Source organism: Ursus americanus, chromosome 4 (assembly GCF_024610735.1).
Source record: "Ursus americanus isolate L20-20 chromosome 4, mUrsAme1.1.p, whole genome shotgun sequence".
Lineage (NCBI taxonomy): Eukaryota > Metazoa > Chordata > Mammalia > Carnivora > Ursidae > Ursus > Ursus americanus.
The window spans coordinates 84626530-84647865 of record NC_142130.1 but is presented as its reverse complement, the minus strand read 5'-3'; the positions used below and the strand labels follow the sequence as shown (position 1 = coordinate 84647865).

Sequence of the window (21336 nt, the reverse complement as noted above, 5' to 3'; positions counted from 1 at the left end):
TAACACCCCCTTAAAAAAGCCCTACATCTCTATCAGAACACAGAGATTAAGTATATCAGTAGTCAGGCTAAAATCTGTGCTCCTTAACTATCTGAGTGCTGGAAATATTTTTTTTCAGACATAATAAACAACGAAACATTCTCTCATACAAATTCCATAAGTCATACTGATTTTGATCAAAAGCCTAAAATCAGTAAATTCACATGAAAGGTGAGAAAATTGAAATGGAATGTACAACTCTATTCAATTAGAGGCAATTTTAGATCATTTTATTTATCTGTCAATTTATCACCAATATCTAACATTTATGGTTTTGCTACATTTGGATAAGCACATGAGAAAGAATGTAAATTAAATACTATGAAAGTTGCCTTTTAACGAATCATGATCTTAACAGGACATGGATATATAAATTTAGTGGTTTTATTGCATTATTCGAAAATTATATTATGAAAGATACAAAAAAATCAATAGATGTTATAATTTCTGTTTATTTCACCATCAGTATGCCAACTTTTACCATTATGGCTTTAAATTTTCTAACTGCCCAATAGATTTCAAAGAATAGTTTATCACATGCCTAATAAAACACTTAAAATATTTACAGATTCAAAATAGATGTTTCAAAACTGAAAAAAGTTCACCTGAGAATTCATTATAGCATTGCCATTTGTTCGATTTTTTCCCCAAGTTGTTAATGTGGCTAAATGTCCACATGCAACCTGTATCGTCATTTAACTCCTTATTTAAAATTGGTTAAGCATTAAGCTATAGTAAATTATGTTATTAAATTTACAGATGGAGAACCAAGATTTAATTTATAAACATATTTGTTCTGGAAGTAACAATTTCACAACAGATTATTGGCTATAGTTGTAGCATTCAAACAATGAAAGCAATTTTAAGGTAATGTTACTTTACTGAGTTAGACATAAGTGTCTTTCAAAAATCATCAAGCACTGAGAAGGCCAATTAATAGAATAAGGAACAATGATTACGTAAATATGCCCTATACAAACTGAAAACAACCTTTCCAAAATTCTGCATGAAGGAAAAGATATACACTGTATATACATAATCCTGTCATTTGTCCTCTTCGGCAGCCTTAAAAAAAAAAAAATCAAAACAAACTTTCTTAGAAAAAACTTCTTTAGAAGTTAATGTTAAAATAGGCATAAATGTGTAATGCTATGCAATATATAGAAAATTTCCCCACCTTATGGCCGAAAAACAAAGATAAAATCTTTTCTCTCTCTGTCCCTCTGTATTACGATTTGAAAATCATGTAGGTATGAGGTAGTGTAGTTACTTGTATTACATGCTGGCTATTAAAGGTAATGCTGTATTTTACAAAATATTACACTTGGCCAATAATCAGAATATCATTAAAATAAACCCTTAATGCTAAACTGTTTATATGTAGAGAGAAATTTAAACCAAGTATCTTAAAAATCATATTTAAATTCTGGAGACAACTAGGTTGTATCATAAAATATTAACCTTTCAAAGCAGTTATTTACAGGAGCAATTAAAGCAAAAGGTTATGTGACATTTGCACACACACACGGACATGACAACAACAGCTGAGTGTACAGTGAGGTAGGAGATCAAGGATTCCATTGGTTTGTCTAAGATTTTACATGTTGTAAACCAGAAAAGTTTTTATATTATTTTATATTTTGAAGTTAAAATTTAAAATTACAAGTATCAAAGAAATAGCTACACGGGGATAGTATAGAGATAGGGTATATACACACCACTCTTTCGTAGTATGGGATGCATTATCATAGGATTACTCTCCCTGACAAGTTCTTAAGGATACTTATAAAAGCCTCTAGAAAATAAGCAAGCCCAACTAGTTTTCTCTTACAACTAAGTCAATAACAGAGATAACATACAACCACTTAAAATATACTAGCAATATCTCCCCCAACCACCCGCCTCCCCACTGAAAAGGGTAACATTTGACAAAATTACTCTGAAATATTGTCTGGTCCCCATATGCTGTCAGGGCAAAGGTCTACTCGCTTCAGACTCACTCCCGCAGGATGGACGCTTGTCTCCTAGCTACCCAGGTCCTTCACTAGACTCGATGCAAGCGATAAAAGTCTCTCAGATACCTGATCTTGGTGAAACTCAGTACTTTCCAATCCAACACAATAAATTATTCCTGTGTACCCTTTAGGCTCTGCAAATGTTTCTGCCAATGTGAATATAGGCAATTTTTAGAAAAAACTGTTGAGAAGGTTCATAATCTATAGGTTTGACTCTCCAACAAGCCTGTAACTTCAGAATGGCTACGAACCACTGCAAAATGTTATGGGGTAGGCGCTGAGATTATAAAAGCTTTATTTTAAAACAGGACTGAAAACAAAGACCGATTACCAAATGCCCACGTCAAAATGATCGGTGTGCGCTTGTACACCAGATTCGGGGAAGAGAGAAAGATTACATCTGGTTTCCAAATTCGAACCCACAATGGAACAAGATTGAGTCTCATCCTATTTCACAAACCTGGACGGCTGTTTGTAGGTACATTTTTATCTGCAATAACGCTTTTTACTAGTAAACCACAGGACTTCAAAAATAGGATGAAAAATGAACTGCCACTCCTGATAACTGTAAGCAGTCTTCTCTCCCCGTGGTGCAAAGATGTCTGGTCTCTTGCAGGGGTGACCTGTGGGGGGAAGGCCAACAGACTGGGATTTTGGTAATCCCTACAACAAAGCTGCCAACGCGTCCCCTCACGCCACTGTATCCCAAGTCCTGTTCCTTCCAAAAAGGACAAGAATGTCAGGAAACAGATCACGATGGACCCAGATGTGGCAGAGACTGCAGAGAAAAAAGGAAGGAGGGAAAACGACACTTATCTACTGTTTGCACAGCCAGAATGTCTTAAGTTGACACCGCGGAGGAGCAGGGGACCGCGCCTGAGGCCAACCGCGCGGCTGTCTGCCCCCTACTCCCCCCGGAGCTTAGGAGTCGCAGCGCAGGCCAACCAATCCTGCTGTTGGTGGGAGAAGAGCAAAGCTCCAGGATTCAGGCAAGACCACGTCCTTCTCACACTGCGATTCGACACAAGTTTTTCCCCATTAGTTGACTTCAAGGCAGAACTGAGCTCTATCAGCATTACGGGGAGGCATTTTCTCCTAAACCAGCGGAGCGCAGGAAGGTCAGATTGCGGAACTTCGGCGGGCTCCTTGCTCAGTAGGAACTCTGCAGACGCTTCAGGCTGTTAGGCTGCTGTTTGATACACTGTTTTCATTCTCAAATCTATTTTGCATACTGGGAAGACTTATGACTCAGTGATTCTTCTTTAAAACATGAGCTTTTAAAGCCTCACTGCATTTTCACGGGTGGTTTTTCGGGATCCAGGAGGCATGTAATTTCTGCATCTCGTGGAAATCAAGGAAAGATCAGGACTGACTGCAGAGGAATTCCCTTAACAGCAAACTACCAGGGGCAAAAAACAATATCGTTAAGAGACAGAAGCTATTCTACGCTTTATAGAATTCGGAAATGCAGTAAAACTGAGCGGTGTGAAGGACGCGAATGCAGGTTTACTCATCAGTAGTACATTTGTCGGTCATCTGCTGGCAGAAATCCGAGATGCCCGCCCCCGGGCGGCATGGCTCCCCGGGCCCCGCGAGCTCGGGCGCAGCGCTGGCAGCGGGCCGGGCCTCCTGGCCGGGCGCACAGCCCCCCGACCCGCCGCTCTGCGCGCTGCAGAGGCGCGGGCTTGGCTCGCAGGCGGGCGGCCCCGCTGCGGGCCCCTCAGGTAAACTCAAAAGGGACGGTAAAGCACGTTCACCGTCAGGAGTACTTTTCTCTTTTTCAGAAACCAGAAACGAGAGCGGGCAGTCTGACGCCGAGTACTTGGCGAGTATCTGGATCTGCTCCTGACTCAGAGCCGCTTCTTTACAGACTTGCTGGCACAGCCCCGTGAGGTTCTGCTTCGTCTCCCCCAGAGTTGACAAAATGTGATCCCGCTCCTTCAGCAAGCTCTCCTTTTCATTTTGCTGCCAGGTGGGAAGAGAATACAAACACTCGTGGTTATTAGCGGCTCGACCAACTTTCTAAGGTAACCAAACAATCCTATCTACCGTTGTCTTCTCATTAAGTGAGATCACATGGAATTTTTACTTTCAACTCAGTTCAAAAATCTATTAAGTACCTCAGAGGCTCCTGGCCCCTCATCCAAAACTCTGAGGCCGAGATGGAGCTCGGGATTCAGAACTGTTCCGATTTCAGGAAGACAATGCGGACGCACACATAATCCCTCTAGCAGGGTCTGGGGGCAGTGCCCCACTGTCAAACATCCTCACTTTTCTAAATAAAACACATCAAAATATCAAATTATGCACAAAATGGAAGAAAGAAGGACATAGCCCGACGTCACTCCACATGAGTTTTCTGATCAAAATAGTTTATGCAGATTGTAAACAAGCGTTGAGCTGACACGTGAGATGGAACACAACCACAGAAAGCACAAGTGCGCCCACCGTAACTACGGCAACTCAAACTGTTGCGGGGCTCTAAGAATGACTCACAGTTGTTGAGCATTTACTTCATGCCAGCTATTGTGCTACACGCTTTCAGATATGCAGTCTCAACGATGCCATTCATGCAATGACTCTGCTGATATAAGTACTAACGAACCCATTTCAAAGATGGGACTCGGAGTTTAACATGCCCAGAGTCAGAAAGCTAGTGAGTGAGTTACTAAAGTGTGAAGAATTTGGGGAGGAATTTTGTTTCTTAATTATTACGTTTGGTGCTGTTATTATTACTATTCAATTTTTTTTTATCCCTACAGGAAAGTCGACCACAGAATGTTTTCAAAAGTTTTCCTGGCTCCTGCCTTCCTGTCCACCATCACGGGCTGCTGCTACGTCTCTTTCCATCAGTGTCCCACCTCATCCTTCCTATTCTACCACGGCATTGCTTCTTACCTAGTATGAGCTAGGAAACCAAATAATCAAGCTATTTATAGATTAAGAGTAAATAAATGTTGATAGAAGGTCGAAGGTTTCTCCTGTGCAATTCATGACAACTCTCTTGGCTTTCTGCTTGCTGGCAGGCTCTGGGGGCAGAGGTTGCAAGCTAACATTTAGATGGTTTATTTCAGAGTGATAATCCACAACGACCATCCTTTAAATAGATTCTATTCTGGAACAAAAATAGCTAAAAGGGTAAAAAGAAATTTACTTTATACAAAAGTGCTGCTACTGTTTTATGTAAAAGTTTTTCTAAAAAAAATTACACGTGAATCCAATTTAGTGATAGTTTTTAAATATTTCAAGGCCATCTAATATTTTGGGAAAATGTGCAGTGAATATAAACTACTATATTTTTTTTAATTTATTTTATTTATTTATTAGAGAGAGAGCACAAGCAGAGGCAGAGGGAGAGAGACAAGGCAACTCCCCGCTGAGCAGAGAGCCTGACACGGGGCTGGATCCCAAGACCCTGAGATCACAACCTGAGCCGAAGTCAGATGCTTAACCAAATGAGTCATCTGGTGCCCCAAAGTACTAAATTTTATATTGTCAAGTAGTCTCCAATTTGTTCAGATTTTTATACAATTGTTCTGTTTTGAAAAGATGGGTATAGGTCAAGAATATATATAATTTTTATATATGATTTTTATATATAAATGAATAAATAAAACCAAAATCAATGTTCAACAGTGTATTTTTGGTTACAGAAAGTTTGTCAGTTGTAGGCTTCTGACAAAATGAGTCCACAGGTACCTAGAAGGCAAGAACAGGGCCTACCTCTACCTGCCCAAGAAGGAACACATTTAATGTGATCAGTGCCCACTTCTTTTCATGGCCTCCCAGAAGCCAATCTAAATGAGGATGGAAACAAAGCTTCCAGAAGAAAATACGTATTTTTCCTAAGTCACAATACTCAGCCATGGACTCCTCTATCAAAGTTGGACGAGTCTCTGTTCCACACAGAAACAGATGAAATGGTTTTTGTTTTTTGTGTTTTTTAAGCTTTTATTTATTTGACAGAGAGGGAGTACAAGCAGGGGGAGTGTCAGGCAGAGAGAGAGGGAGCAGCAGACTCCCCACGGAGCAGGGAGCCTGATGTGGGGCTTGATCCCAGGATCCCCAGGATCATGACCTGAGCCGAACGAAGGCAGACGCTTAATTGACTGAGCCACCCAGACGCCCCCAACAGATGAAAAGTTAACTGCTGAATGGTCTTTTAAATTAAACATGGCTAAGCAAAATAATGAATGTTCCGAGCTTTCTCCCGGAAATCAGAACTGCTACTTAACCTACAGATACTACGAAGATGACAAATATTTTATAACTTCTGTGTCTTTAGAGAAACACCAATATGACCTTAAATATTCTCCCTACTCCTATCCCACTAAATAAAGGGTGATATGACTACCCTCTTTGTGTCCTAGGCAGGATGGCTTGCTTCTTTACAACTAAAACCAACAGGCACAACTCTGGAACTCAACCATGATTAGTTCTATAAATTAAGTTCTCCCAGCTTTTCCTCTGCACTCGAACTCCTACACAGGTAAGTTTCCAGGCAGTTACCTGATTTTTCCATTTCACTCTGATTTTAAAACACAAATTTACTTCGGTAATACTCATTAAATAAAAGTAATTCAACTTAATCGCTTCATGGTATCTTATTAAAGATACCTCCCAAACATACCACCAGCATCTACAATATATTTTCTACCATATATTTTAATCTTTTTACCTACTTCTATAGATTTTAATTTTTTTACCTATTTCTACAATATATTTTAATTTTCCTATAATATAATCGTATAAAGCACAAGTTTGAGGTTCTGTGGCTTTAACCACAGATCTATAAGAACAAGAAAACTGGCATTCTGGTGCCATTCTGCATTTTATGACAACAAATTTACATCCAAATCCACATTTTCAACAGTTAGTATGCAATATTCACTCAAACATAGGAACTCTAAAATATATATTTTAAATATAACCCATCCAATAAAGATAAGGAATGAAAGAATTTGGCACCAAAAGGGCTAGCTGACAGTGACAATTTTTTAAGCTAAATAGTACTCGCTACTAGGAAATGGTGATTAATGATTCCTTATGAGGTAAAACCTCTAAATAGACAGGAGAAATATACAAGTGGCCCTTAAAAGTATAAATACAAATGCTCAGTTTCACTCATAAGAGAAACAAAAATAAAAGCCACCATGAGATACCAATTCTCACTATCAGACTGGAAAGAAATCCCAAAGCTGACAACAAACTCCTTGCTGAGGCTGTGGGCAGACAGATACACAGATGCAGCTGGTGGGAAGGAAACTGCTACAACCTCTACTGAGCAGAATTTACTCAAATCTAACAATATTACATGTGTATTTACCCTTGATCCAACAATCCCACTTCTAGGAATCCATCCGAAAGACACATCTCCTTAAACATACACAAAAAAATGTACAAGGTTATTCACTGCAGTGTCCCAAGCATCCACCAATAAGAAACTGGTATGGCTACTGTGGTACAGTCACAGTTGAACAGATGGAGCTGTAAAAGGAATGACAACATTGGGGCGCCTGGGGGGGCTTGGTCAGTTGGGTGTCCGACTCTTGACCTCAGCTCAGCTCATAATCTCAGGGTCATGGAATTGAGCCCCACGGTGGGCTCTGAGCTCAGTACAGAGTCTGCTTGAGATTCTCGCTCTCCCTCTCCTTCTTGCCCCCTACCCATCACACTCTAAATAAATAAATAAATAAATTCTTTTAAAAAAAAAATGACAACCTTTTTGAACTAAGGAAAATATTTCCTGGAATCACTTCTCCCTCCCTCCCAGAAATCACTTCTTAAGTGAAAAGAGTGAAATACAGAAATGTATATATAGAATGTTTATGTAGCAGGAAGGGTACTAAGAATAAACATAAAATACTAACCCATTTTTAGAAAAGAAACACAAGGAAAAAATTCAGAGACTAATAAAAAGTTACCCATAGGAAATAGCTCTGAATAGGGTATAGGGAGAGGATGGGATCAAGACTTCTGAGTATAGCTTTTCTTAAACATAGTTTTAACTTCTGAATCATATCAATGTTTTATATATTCAAAAATTACACAAAAACAGTGAAGAGTAAATCACAGTAATAAATACAGAGACAAATTAATTTCATTGTATATCAGATTGCTAGCATAGACAAAAATTACTTCAAATAACTTTTAAACTTTAAACTTCAATACTATGGAATATATTGAAGGACAAAAAAGGGCAAACAAATCTTAACTTTTACTCCATCTGCTAACTGTTAATAGTAATATTGATGCTGTAATTTTGTGACTATTATATATAATATATAATTATATATTTTAACATATAATCATTATTATAACTATAATACAGTTATGATATATTTACTATTTGCTTTATACTAATACATATAATTATATTTACTATTACTTTAACAACATATTTACTGTTTGTTTTATACTTATATATATGTAGTCAGTATATTATAAATATATGTTTGCAGAAAGCAAACAGAAAATATATTAATATAACTGGGAGCCAAAATTTTCCCTGTAATGGAAAGAGATAAAACACAAACATAGAAGCAAAGACAAAAGCTCTATACTGAGAAATTTTTATTGAAAATATCTACATGAACTTGTGATTTCTATTATACTTTTAACTTTATCAAAGCATGACGTACATACTGAATGTACTCATGATTTTACACACGAACACACACATGTCCCAGCTCAACAACACTCCAGCAACAAGTATGCTTTAAGTTTAATACCTGCTAAAAGAAATCAGGGAATCTTGGAGAAAGAAATGATTCCAAATCTTGGGACACAGGAGGTCCAAGATGAGCTTGTGACATGTTACTCCAGGTGGCACAGAATCACTAATGGGGTCATGTCAAAAGGACACAGCAGCTGGCTTGAGGGGCTCTTTCTGGCCAAGTTTGAAAAAATATCAACATCAAACACCGTGCCTGGGTGGCTCAGTGGGTTAAGCGTCTACCTTCGGCTCAGGTCATGATCTCAGGGTCCTGGGATCGAGCCCCACTTCGGGCTCTCTGCTGAGCAGGAAGTCTGCTTCTCCCTCTCACTCTCCCTCTGTGCTGTCTCTCAAATAAATAAAAATCCTTTTAAAAAATTAATAAAAATAAAATAAAAGAGGAATGTCAATTAAGCATGAGTATAAGTGGAATAAACGACAGAATTAGAAAAGTCACTATTTTTCAACATCCGTGGTAAAGGCCACCAACATACACTAGAAAACAAAAAATGTAAGAGTAGTGGAGAACAGGATGTTCCTAAAGGGCCTAAGTAACACTCCACAGATCACTGAACAATTAACAGAGGCAAAAAAGATAATCTGGAAAATGATCTATCAATTCCCATCTACTCAGGTGGGACACCCTGACAGCACGTGCCCCACCATGCCAATCAATACAACAGAAAGGACACAACACCAATTCACCTTTCACTTCAACTCAACAACTTAAACTTTCGCAGCTTATGTGAAATGGAAGAATGAGTTAAAACCAAGGGGAAACAATCAGACAATTATTAGAAGTGGGACATTTTAGGGAAATCTGGCCTGGACTCCTCAAAAAGTTATTGTGATTTTAAAAAGGCGGTGGGGGGCTCTAGATTGAGAGACTAAAAAGGCATAACAATTGGACCCTAGTTTGGGGAGAAAAAAAGTGTATCTATGACATATATTTGGGGAAAATGAGGGTAAATGTGACTAGGGAATATATGTAATATTGAGGATTTATTAATTTTCACAGGTGTGATAAAAATATTGGTAAAGATATGTCAGAATGTCTATTTTTTAGGAGATACATGTGTTAGCATTTAGGGGTGAAATGTCATAATGTCGTAGCTTTTAAATGATTCAGAAAATAAAAGAAGAGCAATAGAGAACAAGAGAGAAAAGACAGTGAGACCAAGATCAACCAACTGTGGTTAGAAAGAGACCAAAATGGACTGACAGGGAGAGAGACAAAGACAGACAGACAGACCAACCAACCAGAGCAGGACACATCTGCCCAGAAAGACCAACAGAGAAGCAAATGTGACAAAATGTGAGTAATTGTTGAATTGACATAAGGTTGTTTATTATATTATCCATTTCACTTTCCCTTGTTTTTATTTTTTCTAAAGATTTTATTTATTTATTTGACAGAGAGAGAGACAGCCAGTGAGAGAGGGAACACAGCAGGGGGAGTGGGAGAGGAAGAAGCAGGCTTCCAGCAGAGCAGGGAGCCTGATGTGGGGCTCGATCCCAGGACCCTGGGATCATGCCCTGAGCTGAAGGCAGACACTTAACAACTGAGCCACCCAGGCGCCCCCACTTCACTTTTCTAAAAGCCTGAAATTTTCAGAATACAAGGGAGGAAGACAAATCTCAAGAAAACATGAGAACACATACACCTGGCTCCCTGTGAGAATATAAGCATTTTATTGGCAAGGACTATCTCTCATTTATCTTTGATTTCCCGGTACCCAGCACAACATCTAAAATGCTTGGCAGATGCTCAAAGATGAGAGAACTACTTTTATTTCAAAATGCAACTATAAGATTGAGCCCTGAACATGTACTGAGCAATACAAAAAGCTTCCCATCCCTGATGGCATGTGATCTTTGCACTAGTCCTGAGGGAGATGCTATCCTTATACCCATATCACCAATGAGGGAATGCGGGTACTAGAGGTAAAATAATTTCCCCAGGCCACAAAGCTACCAAGTAGCCAGGCAGAATTTCCAGCTGTTTGACTCCACAGCCTCCATCTGAACTCTGTGTTCCAGTGCAATAGTCTCTCAAATTTTAATGTGCATAAAGATTCTCCCTGGAATCATTGATAAAATGCATGCTTCTGGGCCCCTCCCACAGCTCTGGGGTGGGACTAAAGAACGTGCATTTTATTCCTTCTATTGATTATTTTTTTAGGAAAGTGCATTTTTGAAAGGACATCCCCAGATAACTCTGATGCCAATGGTCCACAGACCACATTTCAAGGTGTGCTGCTCAAAGGTATCACAGAATGGCAATGGGCAAATTCCAGAAGGGCCCAGTGGGTGTGTTTGGAGATGGCAGTGTGCATGTGGGTAGAGCAGCCAGTAGCATGTGGTTTATTATTAACCTGTACTAGAACAGGTTTATTTTTAATAAAATAATGCAATCTTCCCCACAAGATGCAAACGCTAAGGACAGATGAGGTCTCTGTACTCCTATACAATCACAACAGACAGCAGCAATGAAACAAAATGATGTCTGAATTCAAGGGCTTTTGTGAAGATTCTGATTTCTGATCACTTATAAGTTGATTTCAATCAATATTTGATTCTATTTAAGAGAAATACACTTCGGTAATTTTTTTCTTTAAAAGCTAAGTTCCTTTCATTTCAGGGTTACCTTTCCTTGAGTCCAAATGATATAGAAATATAGTATTTCCTAACTTTTGAATTAATGTTCCGAAAAAAAAGAAACATGGACCTTGTAAAGAATCCTATAAAGATAAGAGCTTTATAAGCCAAACAGAAAACAGAAGTTGAATGATTCTTGAACTTTGTTTATTGGTTAAAAAAAAAAAAAAAAGCCATGTTATTGGTTTATAGATTATACATATTTAAAATCATTATAGTAAATGCAATGCCAAATCAATGCCTAACCTCTAATATGCTATCAAATTTTAAACATATGTTAGAAGTATTTACCGTCAATTTATCCACCAAATAAAAACATGTCTTTCTTTTTCTTCAAAGGTTCTGGTTAGATTCTGGCAGGACTTCTTGTTGAGAAATACAACTCATTAATTTATTGAATTCGAACTAACATCACCCTTTAGCTTTCCCAGCACATTCAGACTACCGAAGTGTTTTTTATACATGATCATTGTTCTATGGACCCACCTTGAGGACATTTTAGAATTACTATTCTTACTGTAATCAAAACACTTTTTTTCATATGTTGATCCATCCAGTCTATTATGCTATTACTCTTAGAACAAACTACAAAAAGTTTATAGCCAATAGCCAAAGACTAAAGCTTACTAAAATATAGGACCCTTCATCTGAATATTTACTGTAAATATTACCAAGGCAATATTTACTGTGCATTTATTTATGTTAACCTAATCAATTATTGGCTATATTAGCTCAGCTGTTTAGTTATGAAACAAGTAATTTCCCTTAAATAGGTTTGCTAAAATACCACCCAGACTGTAAATATTGGGAAATACTGCTTGTCTACTGGCCATGTTTCCAAAGAGTGTCATCTCAACTGGAAAAAAAAAAAAAAAAGAACGAAAACAAATCTGTCACAGTCCTCCATATTCTCAACTCCCCATACTACTAAATACAAACTTGTGATAGAAGTGTGGCTGTAACTACTGTTGGTCCTTCTCTCTTTACAAAAGACAACAAGACCCATAACACCACCCAATAACCAGGGTCTAAATTCCAAGTAAACTTCTTAACATAATAAAATACCTTAAGGCTCAAATTCTTTTACTTCTAGGAAAAGGGCCAGCTTTCTTATTCCTATAAGCTAATAAATAGCTTTCTCTGCTTACTTTCACCTGAGAGAGACATCTGTGGCAAGAATGAACTTTACAAGTGCCCCTGACTCTTTGCAACTGCAGTGAGCCCGCATAAATCACTAGAACTGCGAGCAGTATGAAGGACCGAGCAGAGTTCAAGGAGCTAAAACACAAGGCAAGTCACTCAGCTTAAAAAAAAAAAAAAAAAAAGCTAGCATGTCTTCCCTGGTGATACTGGGGAGAGGAATGAAACTGGGCTGAGCTCAGACTGGTGCACAGCTGGGTGAGCAGATCACTGGCAGGCTATCTGCTCGGCTTGCCCAGAGCTGGGCTCTCGGCAGCCACGTTGTTGCTATTTGTCCTGCTCTCTTGTCCCAGAAGAGGACAAGAGCCGAAATAAGCCAATTAAATGCTCACCTCCTTGGGAATTTAGAACTGAAAGTGTAGTCTCCATCCGAACTAGACCCTGGAGGAGAGCGAAACTATTCAGGAGCCAGGCTGCAGCCACTCTCCCCATGTGCACTGAGTGGCACACAGAGCCACCCTGTGGAGTGCCACGTGAGCAGGTGCAGAGAGACGGGCTGACAGAGAAGATTCTCTGGGTTCCTGGCAGTTTTCCACTTCCTTGTTCTATGCTACTTACAGGCCTGCTCCATTCTTTGGCTTCTATGTGAGACACACCTATATCCTTACAACATATGCATTCATTAAGTCATTCATTCATGCTTCAGATGGTTTGTTTCTTACAGCCAGTGTCCAAATTAATGTAACAGGTAAACAGGGTACTGACCAAAAACTATGAGTAAGTTTTTATTTTTCCACCCTTCTGAAGGTATATAAAGCTGGTTTTTTATTTTTGCTTTTGTTTTTCTGTGATGCGGGCAAAGAGGGATTCAATTGAGGAAATCACAACGTTATCATGACAACCAGGTACAGGATCTCCTGGACAGGTTGTTTCTTTTTACTAAAATGTTGCTGTACTAGAATGTTTGTGCTTGAAGACTTGCTACAATCACAATTTTAAACTTTCACCAATAATTAACAAAGACTCAAAACCAAATATTCAAAGAATGTTTTCACTACTTCTAGGTGCTGGTGCCCTGCTGTCTCTAACCACAGTTGTCTTGTTTCATACAATGCTTCCTTCCCGCAACCACTAGGGAACAGAGAAACTTGGGTGCAAATTAATCCATTTTTCAATTAATTTTTGAAGCTGGAATAAATAACAAGATTCAATAAAGTAAGCATTCTTCTCACTTAGAGTCTCATTAGATCTTAAATTTTCTATTCATACCAGCATATGAGTTTTTTTCCCTTAGATGAAAGATCCAAGTTGTTTTATTTGTTCTGGTATCAACCAAAACAAGTTATTCAAGTTTACAGCTCATTTAAATGAACAACTGGAACATTAGCTTTTATAGATCCCAAACACCGCACAGAAAAATTAAAGTGTTTCATCATTTTTTAATCTTTACTCAACCACTAAGAATTAGGTAGACAGTAGGGCGCCTAGGTGGCTCAGTCGGTGAAGCATCTGCCTTCGGCTAGGGTCATGATCTCGGGGTCCTGGGATCAAGCCCCACATCATCGGGCTCCCTGCTCAGCGGGGAGCCTGCTTCTCCCTCTCCCTCTGTGGGCCCCCCACCTCGTGCTATCTCACACTCACACACACACTCTCTCTCTCAAATAAATAAAATCTTAAAAAAAAAAAAAAGAATTAGGTAGTCAGTAAAACTATCCTCAATTTGTATATCATTAAAAAACAGCACCCAGAAATAGTTCTCAATGTACATATTATAGCGTATCACACTAAACGAGTAGAATACTCACGTAAGTAAAATGGTCTAGGAAAACTCATTTTCTTATTTCTTAAGCTTTCTAAAAATGTCATATAGCTTATTTTCTTAAAATGCTAATGGGTAAATTTTGAAATTAATGTATAGTTGAGCATTATAGCTGACTTAGGAACTGAAATTGCGATTTCCTCTATACAAAAGAAAGAATGAATGAACAGGGTGGAATTTAAGTAACGACGAACTTGTCTACTCACCAGCTTCTCAATTTCTGATTCAAGATTCTGTATGCAGTCAAGTTTCCTCTTGCGACAGCGCTGTGCAGCAATCCTGTTTTTACTTCTTCTTCGAATATCATGGATACAGTCCAGTTGTTCCGGAGTCAGCTTGTGCATTTTCAACAAGGATTGAAAATCATTTCGAGAGAGTGAAATTATTCGTTGTGCATTAAATGGCAGTTTTACCTAGAATGTAAAATAAACATTAGTAATTGTTGCCGTACTATGGAGTTATACTTAAATCTAGGAAGAGGAAGATATACATCTATATTTTCCAGAGAACGTCATTTAGACTTAAAAAAAAAGACCTCTATTTCCAATTTCTATGTAATCCCTTATAAAAAAGACTGATAATATTTCTAGACTATTTTAGAGGGTTCAGAAGACAAGAAAATTGAGAAGCATTTTTTTTTAGCAAATTAAAAATATTAACACAAATATTCATGTATTTAAAATAAAAAAAAGAGAATTTAAGTTCCTTTACTGGGGTATGTTAATAACCCACAGATATCTTTAAACCTCTTTCTAAAGTGTTTTTAATGTGTTTAACAAAACCAAAAAAAAATCTATTTTATACTTTTATTTACATTATACAGTAATGTAACACTAGTATAATTACACTAGTAATTTCTAAAGCATTTCAGAAAATTAAGTTTTCTGTCAAGAGAATATAGTTTCACATAACTCAACTTAACAATCTGCACATTTCATACTCCATTATAGATATGGTTAGAAAATCCTTATGAATATTTTAAAGTCATTTTCAACATACTTAAATTTGGAAAAAGGAGAAGATAATTTTTTTAAATAAACTGAGAATTTAATTATATTAATTATCAAAAATGCTTATAAAACACTGATCAAATTTCTCTGGCAACCTACTTAATTTGTCTTTCAAACTTAGAGAAGCTAGTTTTATAAAATGCTTTACAATTTCTTAAATATTTTATTTTTTAACATTCTTTCCATAGTTCCAACCACTGGATTTATAAATGCCATAAACAAATCTACAGCGATATCTCATGCATACATATTACTTCTTAATTAATCATCAATTATCTCCTTCCAAAGCCAAAGGTGGGGGGTGGGGAAGAACCTCTGTCCCTCTTTTAAATCCATGTCATCCAACAGCTAGAAAACTAAAGAAAATGATAAAGAACCAACAAGACTTTATTATCACTGGAATTATGGTAATGTTTTACAAAAAAGCAGCTATCAAATACAAACATTTGTACACAAAGTACACAGATCATGCTTGGTAAGGTTAATACCATACCAGCTACATGTAACTCATGCCAAATTATTAAGACATTATATTAACGGCTGAAATGTCTAAGGGAAAATAGGGAAAAAAAAAATAATGGCTCTGAAAAACTAAGGCAAAGAAAACTCAGCATAGAAGCCACATTCCTACACCTAGTCACTAAGTCACTCCTAAGTGACTAGTCCAGAGATCCTGTGGCAATGAGTAAGACTGGAATATATGTTGCATTTTTCCAGGAGTTACAATGTAACAATCAGAATCTTTTTTTTTTTTCCCTCTTGGGACATGGTATTTGACTAAAACACTTAAAACAGCCAATGTGTGAATCCACTCCAGGGCAAATATAAAAATACCTGCTTGAAATATATGAACACAGAAGTCCTTCAAACTTCGTCACACTCCTTTGGTACTGATCACATGGTCTATGGGTTTCCTCCCCCCTCCCGGAGCCTGCTCATGTGTCCCTAGTGGTGTAACAGGAGCTGACACAGATGGAATCCTGATTGACGGTGGTAAAACAAGGACTTAAAGACACACACATTTTCCCCTCACCTCACATTCTTGTTCTCTGGCTGAACAGGGTTCGCTGTCACCTTCAGTATCGGTCTCAGAGTCATCTCCCAAGCTAATCACACAAGCATATGGGCAAGGTTCCTGTTGGGGTTCTGAAACATACTCATCGTTTCCAATTTCCAAATTGCTTGAACAGCCTTCAGTACTCAGAGTACTAATAAAAGGGCAGTTGACAGAACTCAGCGTTGTAAAAGTCCTCTGACCCGGCTCTGGGCTCTCACTAATCCTGATACCTAACCAGGGACACTCAGACCGTTTCTGTGAATAAATCTGTTCTGAACCATCTTTGGCCACAGCAGGTGATAACTGCATTTGGCAAGAAGAGTCTGTGCTGCAAATGTCACTCCAGAAGCCTTTTGCTAGGTGTTCTGCCACTTCTCGTTCCACACTACTCCGATCGCTGGAGGCAAGGCTACTATCTTCCCTGGGGCCAGAGTCAGATTTCAAATGTAAATCCTGACTTTCACCAAATGTTTTCTCCTCTCGAACCTCTGTACCTGACAAAGGCTTTTCTGTTAACACTGCTGTGTTTTGCATTCCAGCAAAATTCAAGTCACCATATTGGTCGTATGTGTGTAAAAGAGACAGAGAATAGAGCCCGTGAGGGTCTGCGGAAGAATTGTGGGGGAAAGGAGTCACTTCTGATTTTTCTGACGGGCACTGAGAAGCAGGATCTTTCTTCTTGGTTTCTTCATGTTCTGTTGCTAATTTACTTTCTTCACATTTTAAAATCACCTGCAGATCTGCACAGTCCTGGACTCTTCCCAGACACTCATTTTCAGATGTCTCATTCGGCTGAACAGAAGAAGCATGAACGTCTTTGACACTGGATTCCACAGTACGGACCCTGTCAGTTCCAAATGCTTTTTGGAATTTTCTGTATTTGGGGCATAAAGATGGCAAAGCCAGAGCAGCATCCTTCTCTAAGCACATGGATTCACAGGTTTGACTGGCACTGTCTTGCAGAGGAGATGATACTTTTGCATTTGCTTGATACCTATGCAGTTTCCACTGAGGAGTCTGGACATTTTTATTTTCCAAAAACTCCTCCACTTCATCAATTTCTAAATCCCTCTGGTCCAAAAGTGAAAATTTAAGGTCTGATTTTTGACAGTGTGATGGGATACATTTTTTTCTTAGGCATTCTTGCTGGTCAGCAGTGGAGTCCAAAAACTTAAATTTGAGAAACTGAAAGCAGGATTCCTCAATGTCACGTACACCTAAAAATTCCACACACTTGCACACTTCATCCACATTGTCCTTACTTAAAATCAGTTTGGCAGTGTAGGCAAACTGAATTAAAGGTTCAAATCCTTTAACTGTCACCTGTTAATATATAAAATAAAAACAAATGCATCACTTGAAAGTGGTCTAGCAGATAAATAAAAGTAGAAGAGGAATAGAGAGATGAATAACTTACTTGTGATCATTATAAAAAAAGGTCTTTTAATTTGGTAAGTAAAAATATTCTTCTAGAAAATGCAAAGCTAATTAGGAGTCTGGAAAAGCATGCCTAACACACCCCATTCATTAGAACCATACCCTCCACTTGATAGATTCCACGGTTAAAGACACATGAATTACAGTTTTACTCACATGAGATAAAAACATTAACCACTGCCACTATGATATGTGTTGCTACTTTTTAAAAACAAAGGCTAACCCATAGTTGGCCTTTATCATTTTCTTGGTATTACCTTATTCACTGACCTCTGCCACAGAAGTGACAATCTGTTGATTCCCCAAACTGATGGGTGACCGGCATAAGCTAAACCGTAAGCTTCGTATCCATCACAGAGTAGCCCGCACAGGCCTGTCATAAACAAAGAAGTTCTACATACTTTCTCCAAACTCCTCTTAACAACTGCTATTTTGTGTCCCAAGGCTCACACTCTTCCAGTTGCAGTTACTCACTAAATAAAAGCAAGCTATTCTAATAAGAGAAGTGTAACCTGGACCTCCTGGGCCTGTGAGAGCTCTCTCGGAGGCAGGACATAACAAGGACGGAAACATTTAGGTGTTTGAGCTCCACAACAGGCTGGTGAGAAAGTCATGTGTAAAACCAAGCTCTAGAATTATGACATGAAATCATCTTTTGTTTACCAATACATAGAAACAATCCCAAGAAAGAAGAAAGGGGGAACAGAACTCTTACAGAGCACCTGCTTTCCATGAGGCAGTGTCTTAGAAAAATGGATGATTTCTAGAACCCTAAACCCACTCAGTTTCCCATCACAGGGAAAGGCCCAAAGGGAGAGAATGTGACATAGTGTGGCCATGACTCTGAGCATGACCTCTCCCAATGTCTACAATCCACTGGTTGTGCCCTGCTTTGGTCATTTTATCAGAAAGTCACATAGGGCCACCGGGGTGGCTCAGTCAATTGAGCGACCAACTCTTGATTTCGGCTCAGGTCACGATCTCGGGATAATGAGCTCAATCCCCGCCTCGGGCTCCACTCTGGGCACGGAGCCTGCTTAAGACTCTCTTTCTCCCTCTCCCTTTGCTCCTCCCCTATGCACATGCTCTCTCTCAAAAAAGTAATATAACAGTGGGTCAAGTTCTTCAACTGCTCGATAAACGTTGTTAACTAACATTCAAAACTAACGATTCTACGTGTAAAAATGTCATAATTTCCAGGTAAAAAGTTAAAGAAATGAGTTGTTGCAGAACCCGGGAATTGCTCCTCGGCCTCATGACAGGAAGGACGCTGTCTTATTTTTAACTTCATAAACCATAAAGAGATTTAATTAGGTTCAATTAAATTAAAATCAGGGTGACTTCCAGAAACATGGACCTCTGTCCCACCTCTTCTGGTAGAGTAATGTTAAGCTCTGCATCAGCCTGGCCTACGAGTCTCGAGTGCAGGTAGCTGCTGCATGCCGCCAGCACAGACCGGTGGGCACGGAAGCGCTGGCCCTCCACGAGGACGGTGACGTCACACAGCACGTCCTTCTTCCGCTGGTCGTTGAGGCTGAGCAAGACATTGGTGCTGTGCACTGAAGATTCATAAGCAAAAACCGCGTTCTCACTCAGAGACATTCTGCGTAACAAATGGTGCCGGGAAGTTCAGTGAAAGCATGCTTCTAGTCGTCATCAAACCTGCAAAAACACATGCACGACTTCACTTGAATAAAGTCTTGTTAAAAGTATTTTTTAAAATGACAGTGTCAAATACAAAATACTCATCACAAAAACAAAAAAGAAAACAAAAGCCTCTAGAGAACCTATACACATTTATTAATTTATTTCATTTAAAATAGGCTCTTTCACAGCCATTTTTAGTTACTTTTTCTAACTTCAGAAAAAAGGATCTCAGGATGAGGGAGGGAAGAACTTTTTGAACCAAGGATTTCATAGCTCTCTGAAAGCGAAACATTTCACCCTGAGGAAACACCTCTAATGAGCAAACAGACTAGGTCTGGGAAATTTCTGGGTGGCATCCCAATCCTGTTGCTTCATGATGTTAATGGGCGTGTGCGTAGTTCCTCAGAGGTCACCCTTGGGATGGGACTGGCAGTAGAAGAGGCATATGGCATTCCAGCATTCTCCATGCCCCCCTCCCCAACACTGACAGCTGGTAGGAGGCCTTGGTGCTTTATAACAAGGGACACATTCTACATAAGGTAAGGTTCCTCCAACATAAGGAAGAAAATGACTTGAGAAAAAGACTCAAATTTGTCAAGCCAGGTTTTAATGAGTCTTTTTATAGAACAAGTGTTACTTTACACTACAAAATGGAGGCAACAAGTACAACTATTTCATCATTAAAAACATGCTTTACCATACACAGAAACCCTTAGTTTTCTCAAAATGTTCAAACGTAAGTTATCAAAAATGTGTTTTAAAATATACCCTATTTTAAATATTGTTTTAAATATTATGACATACAATAACCACCATTTTTGATCATATACAAACCACTAGCAAAAAAGGATAGCCACGATACATGTACGTCTACGTATTTCAATCATGTACTATTCGTATATATTACTTATAAAACACAGAGACTGAAAGTAAGAAATTAAAAGAGAAGTTCCAGTATTCTCTTCCAGAGCCCAATGGCCAGCGGTGAGCACCCCCAAGGTGTGTGTGCATACCCCTCTATGGCACGATGATAAGGCTGAGAAACTCCTCACAGGTATCATCCCTGTCATTCACTTTTGTTCTTCTGAACTAACTCACTGCCTGAAACAAGAAGGTCCTCAAAAGTTCAGTGACTGAATAAACGTTATTGTTTCCTGATTCATTATACTCCAAACAAAAATGAAAGGAGACCAGAGGACTACTAAAGTTCAGGCACACCAGGCCCAGATCATGGGTGACTTCTGTCTCAAAGACAGGTTGTTTTACTCACAAACACATGAAATGCATCTATGAATTCTATCCTACTTATGTGTTTATCTTTGAAGTGTTCGATACAGCTAAAATGTTAAGTTCCTTAGAAGCAGTCAATGAAAATAAAATGTCTCAATATGGGGCTAAACTCTACCGTAGGTTAAGGCTCACAACCTATCATCAGCATACCACATAAAATCATAGCAACTTCAAAATTCGGTACTAGAACTAACTTAACTTTTGGGTTGTGCCCATTCGAAAGAGTAGTAAATTCCCTTTAACAATTAGTCTTAATATTTCAGTTACCAACACAAGGAATTAATGTTAGGAATAGTAAGGAAGAAACTATCAAAGAGATCATGTACCCTGTGTGTGGTACCACACAGACCACTGCCCTCCACTTTCTCCAGGACTATGTACCCCTTCCCCAGCCAAGCCAGACTCAACAGCTGGCCTTTGTCCTGCACCCAAGTTCCCAGCCTCTTCATTTTTTTCTGGCATCTGCCTTGCAAACCCTTACAACTAGACTCATCTTACTTTTACATCTC

General features: G+C 38.7%; 1 protein-coding gene across 2 annotated transcripts in view; it reads right to left on the bottom strand.

Moving 5' to 3' along the window:
• Positions 1–242: 242 nt before the first annotated feature.
• BACH1 (BTB domain and CNC homolog 1) overlaps positions 243–21336 on the bottom strand; it is a 42952-nt gene continuing 21858 nt past the window's right edge. Inside the window, exons 2-5 of one of the 2 annotated variants that reach the window (XM_045785497.2) lie at positions 19259–19552; positions 16430–17776; positions 14593–14799; positions 243–4019 (exon numbers count right to left, since the gene is read on the bottom strand). In XM_045785497.2, the coding sequence (XP_045641453.2) occupies positions 3561–4019; positions 14593–14799; positions 16430–17776; positions 19259–19492 (2247 nt within the window). In that variant the 5' untranslated portion in view covers positions 19493–19552 and the 3' untranslated portion in view covers positions 243–3560. The other variant, XM_087861758.1, reaches the window with a different exon arrangement.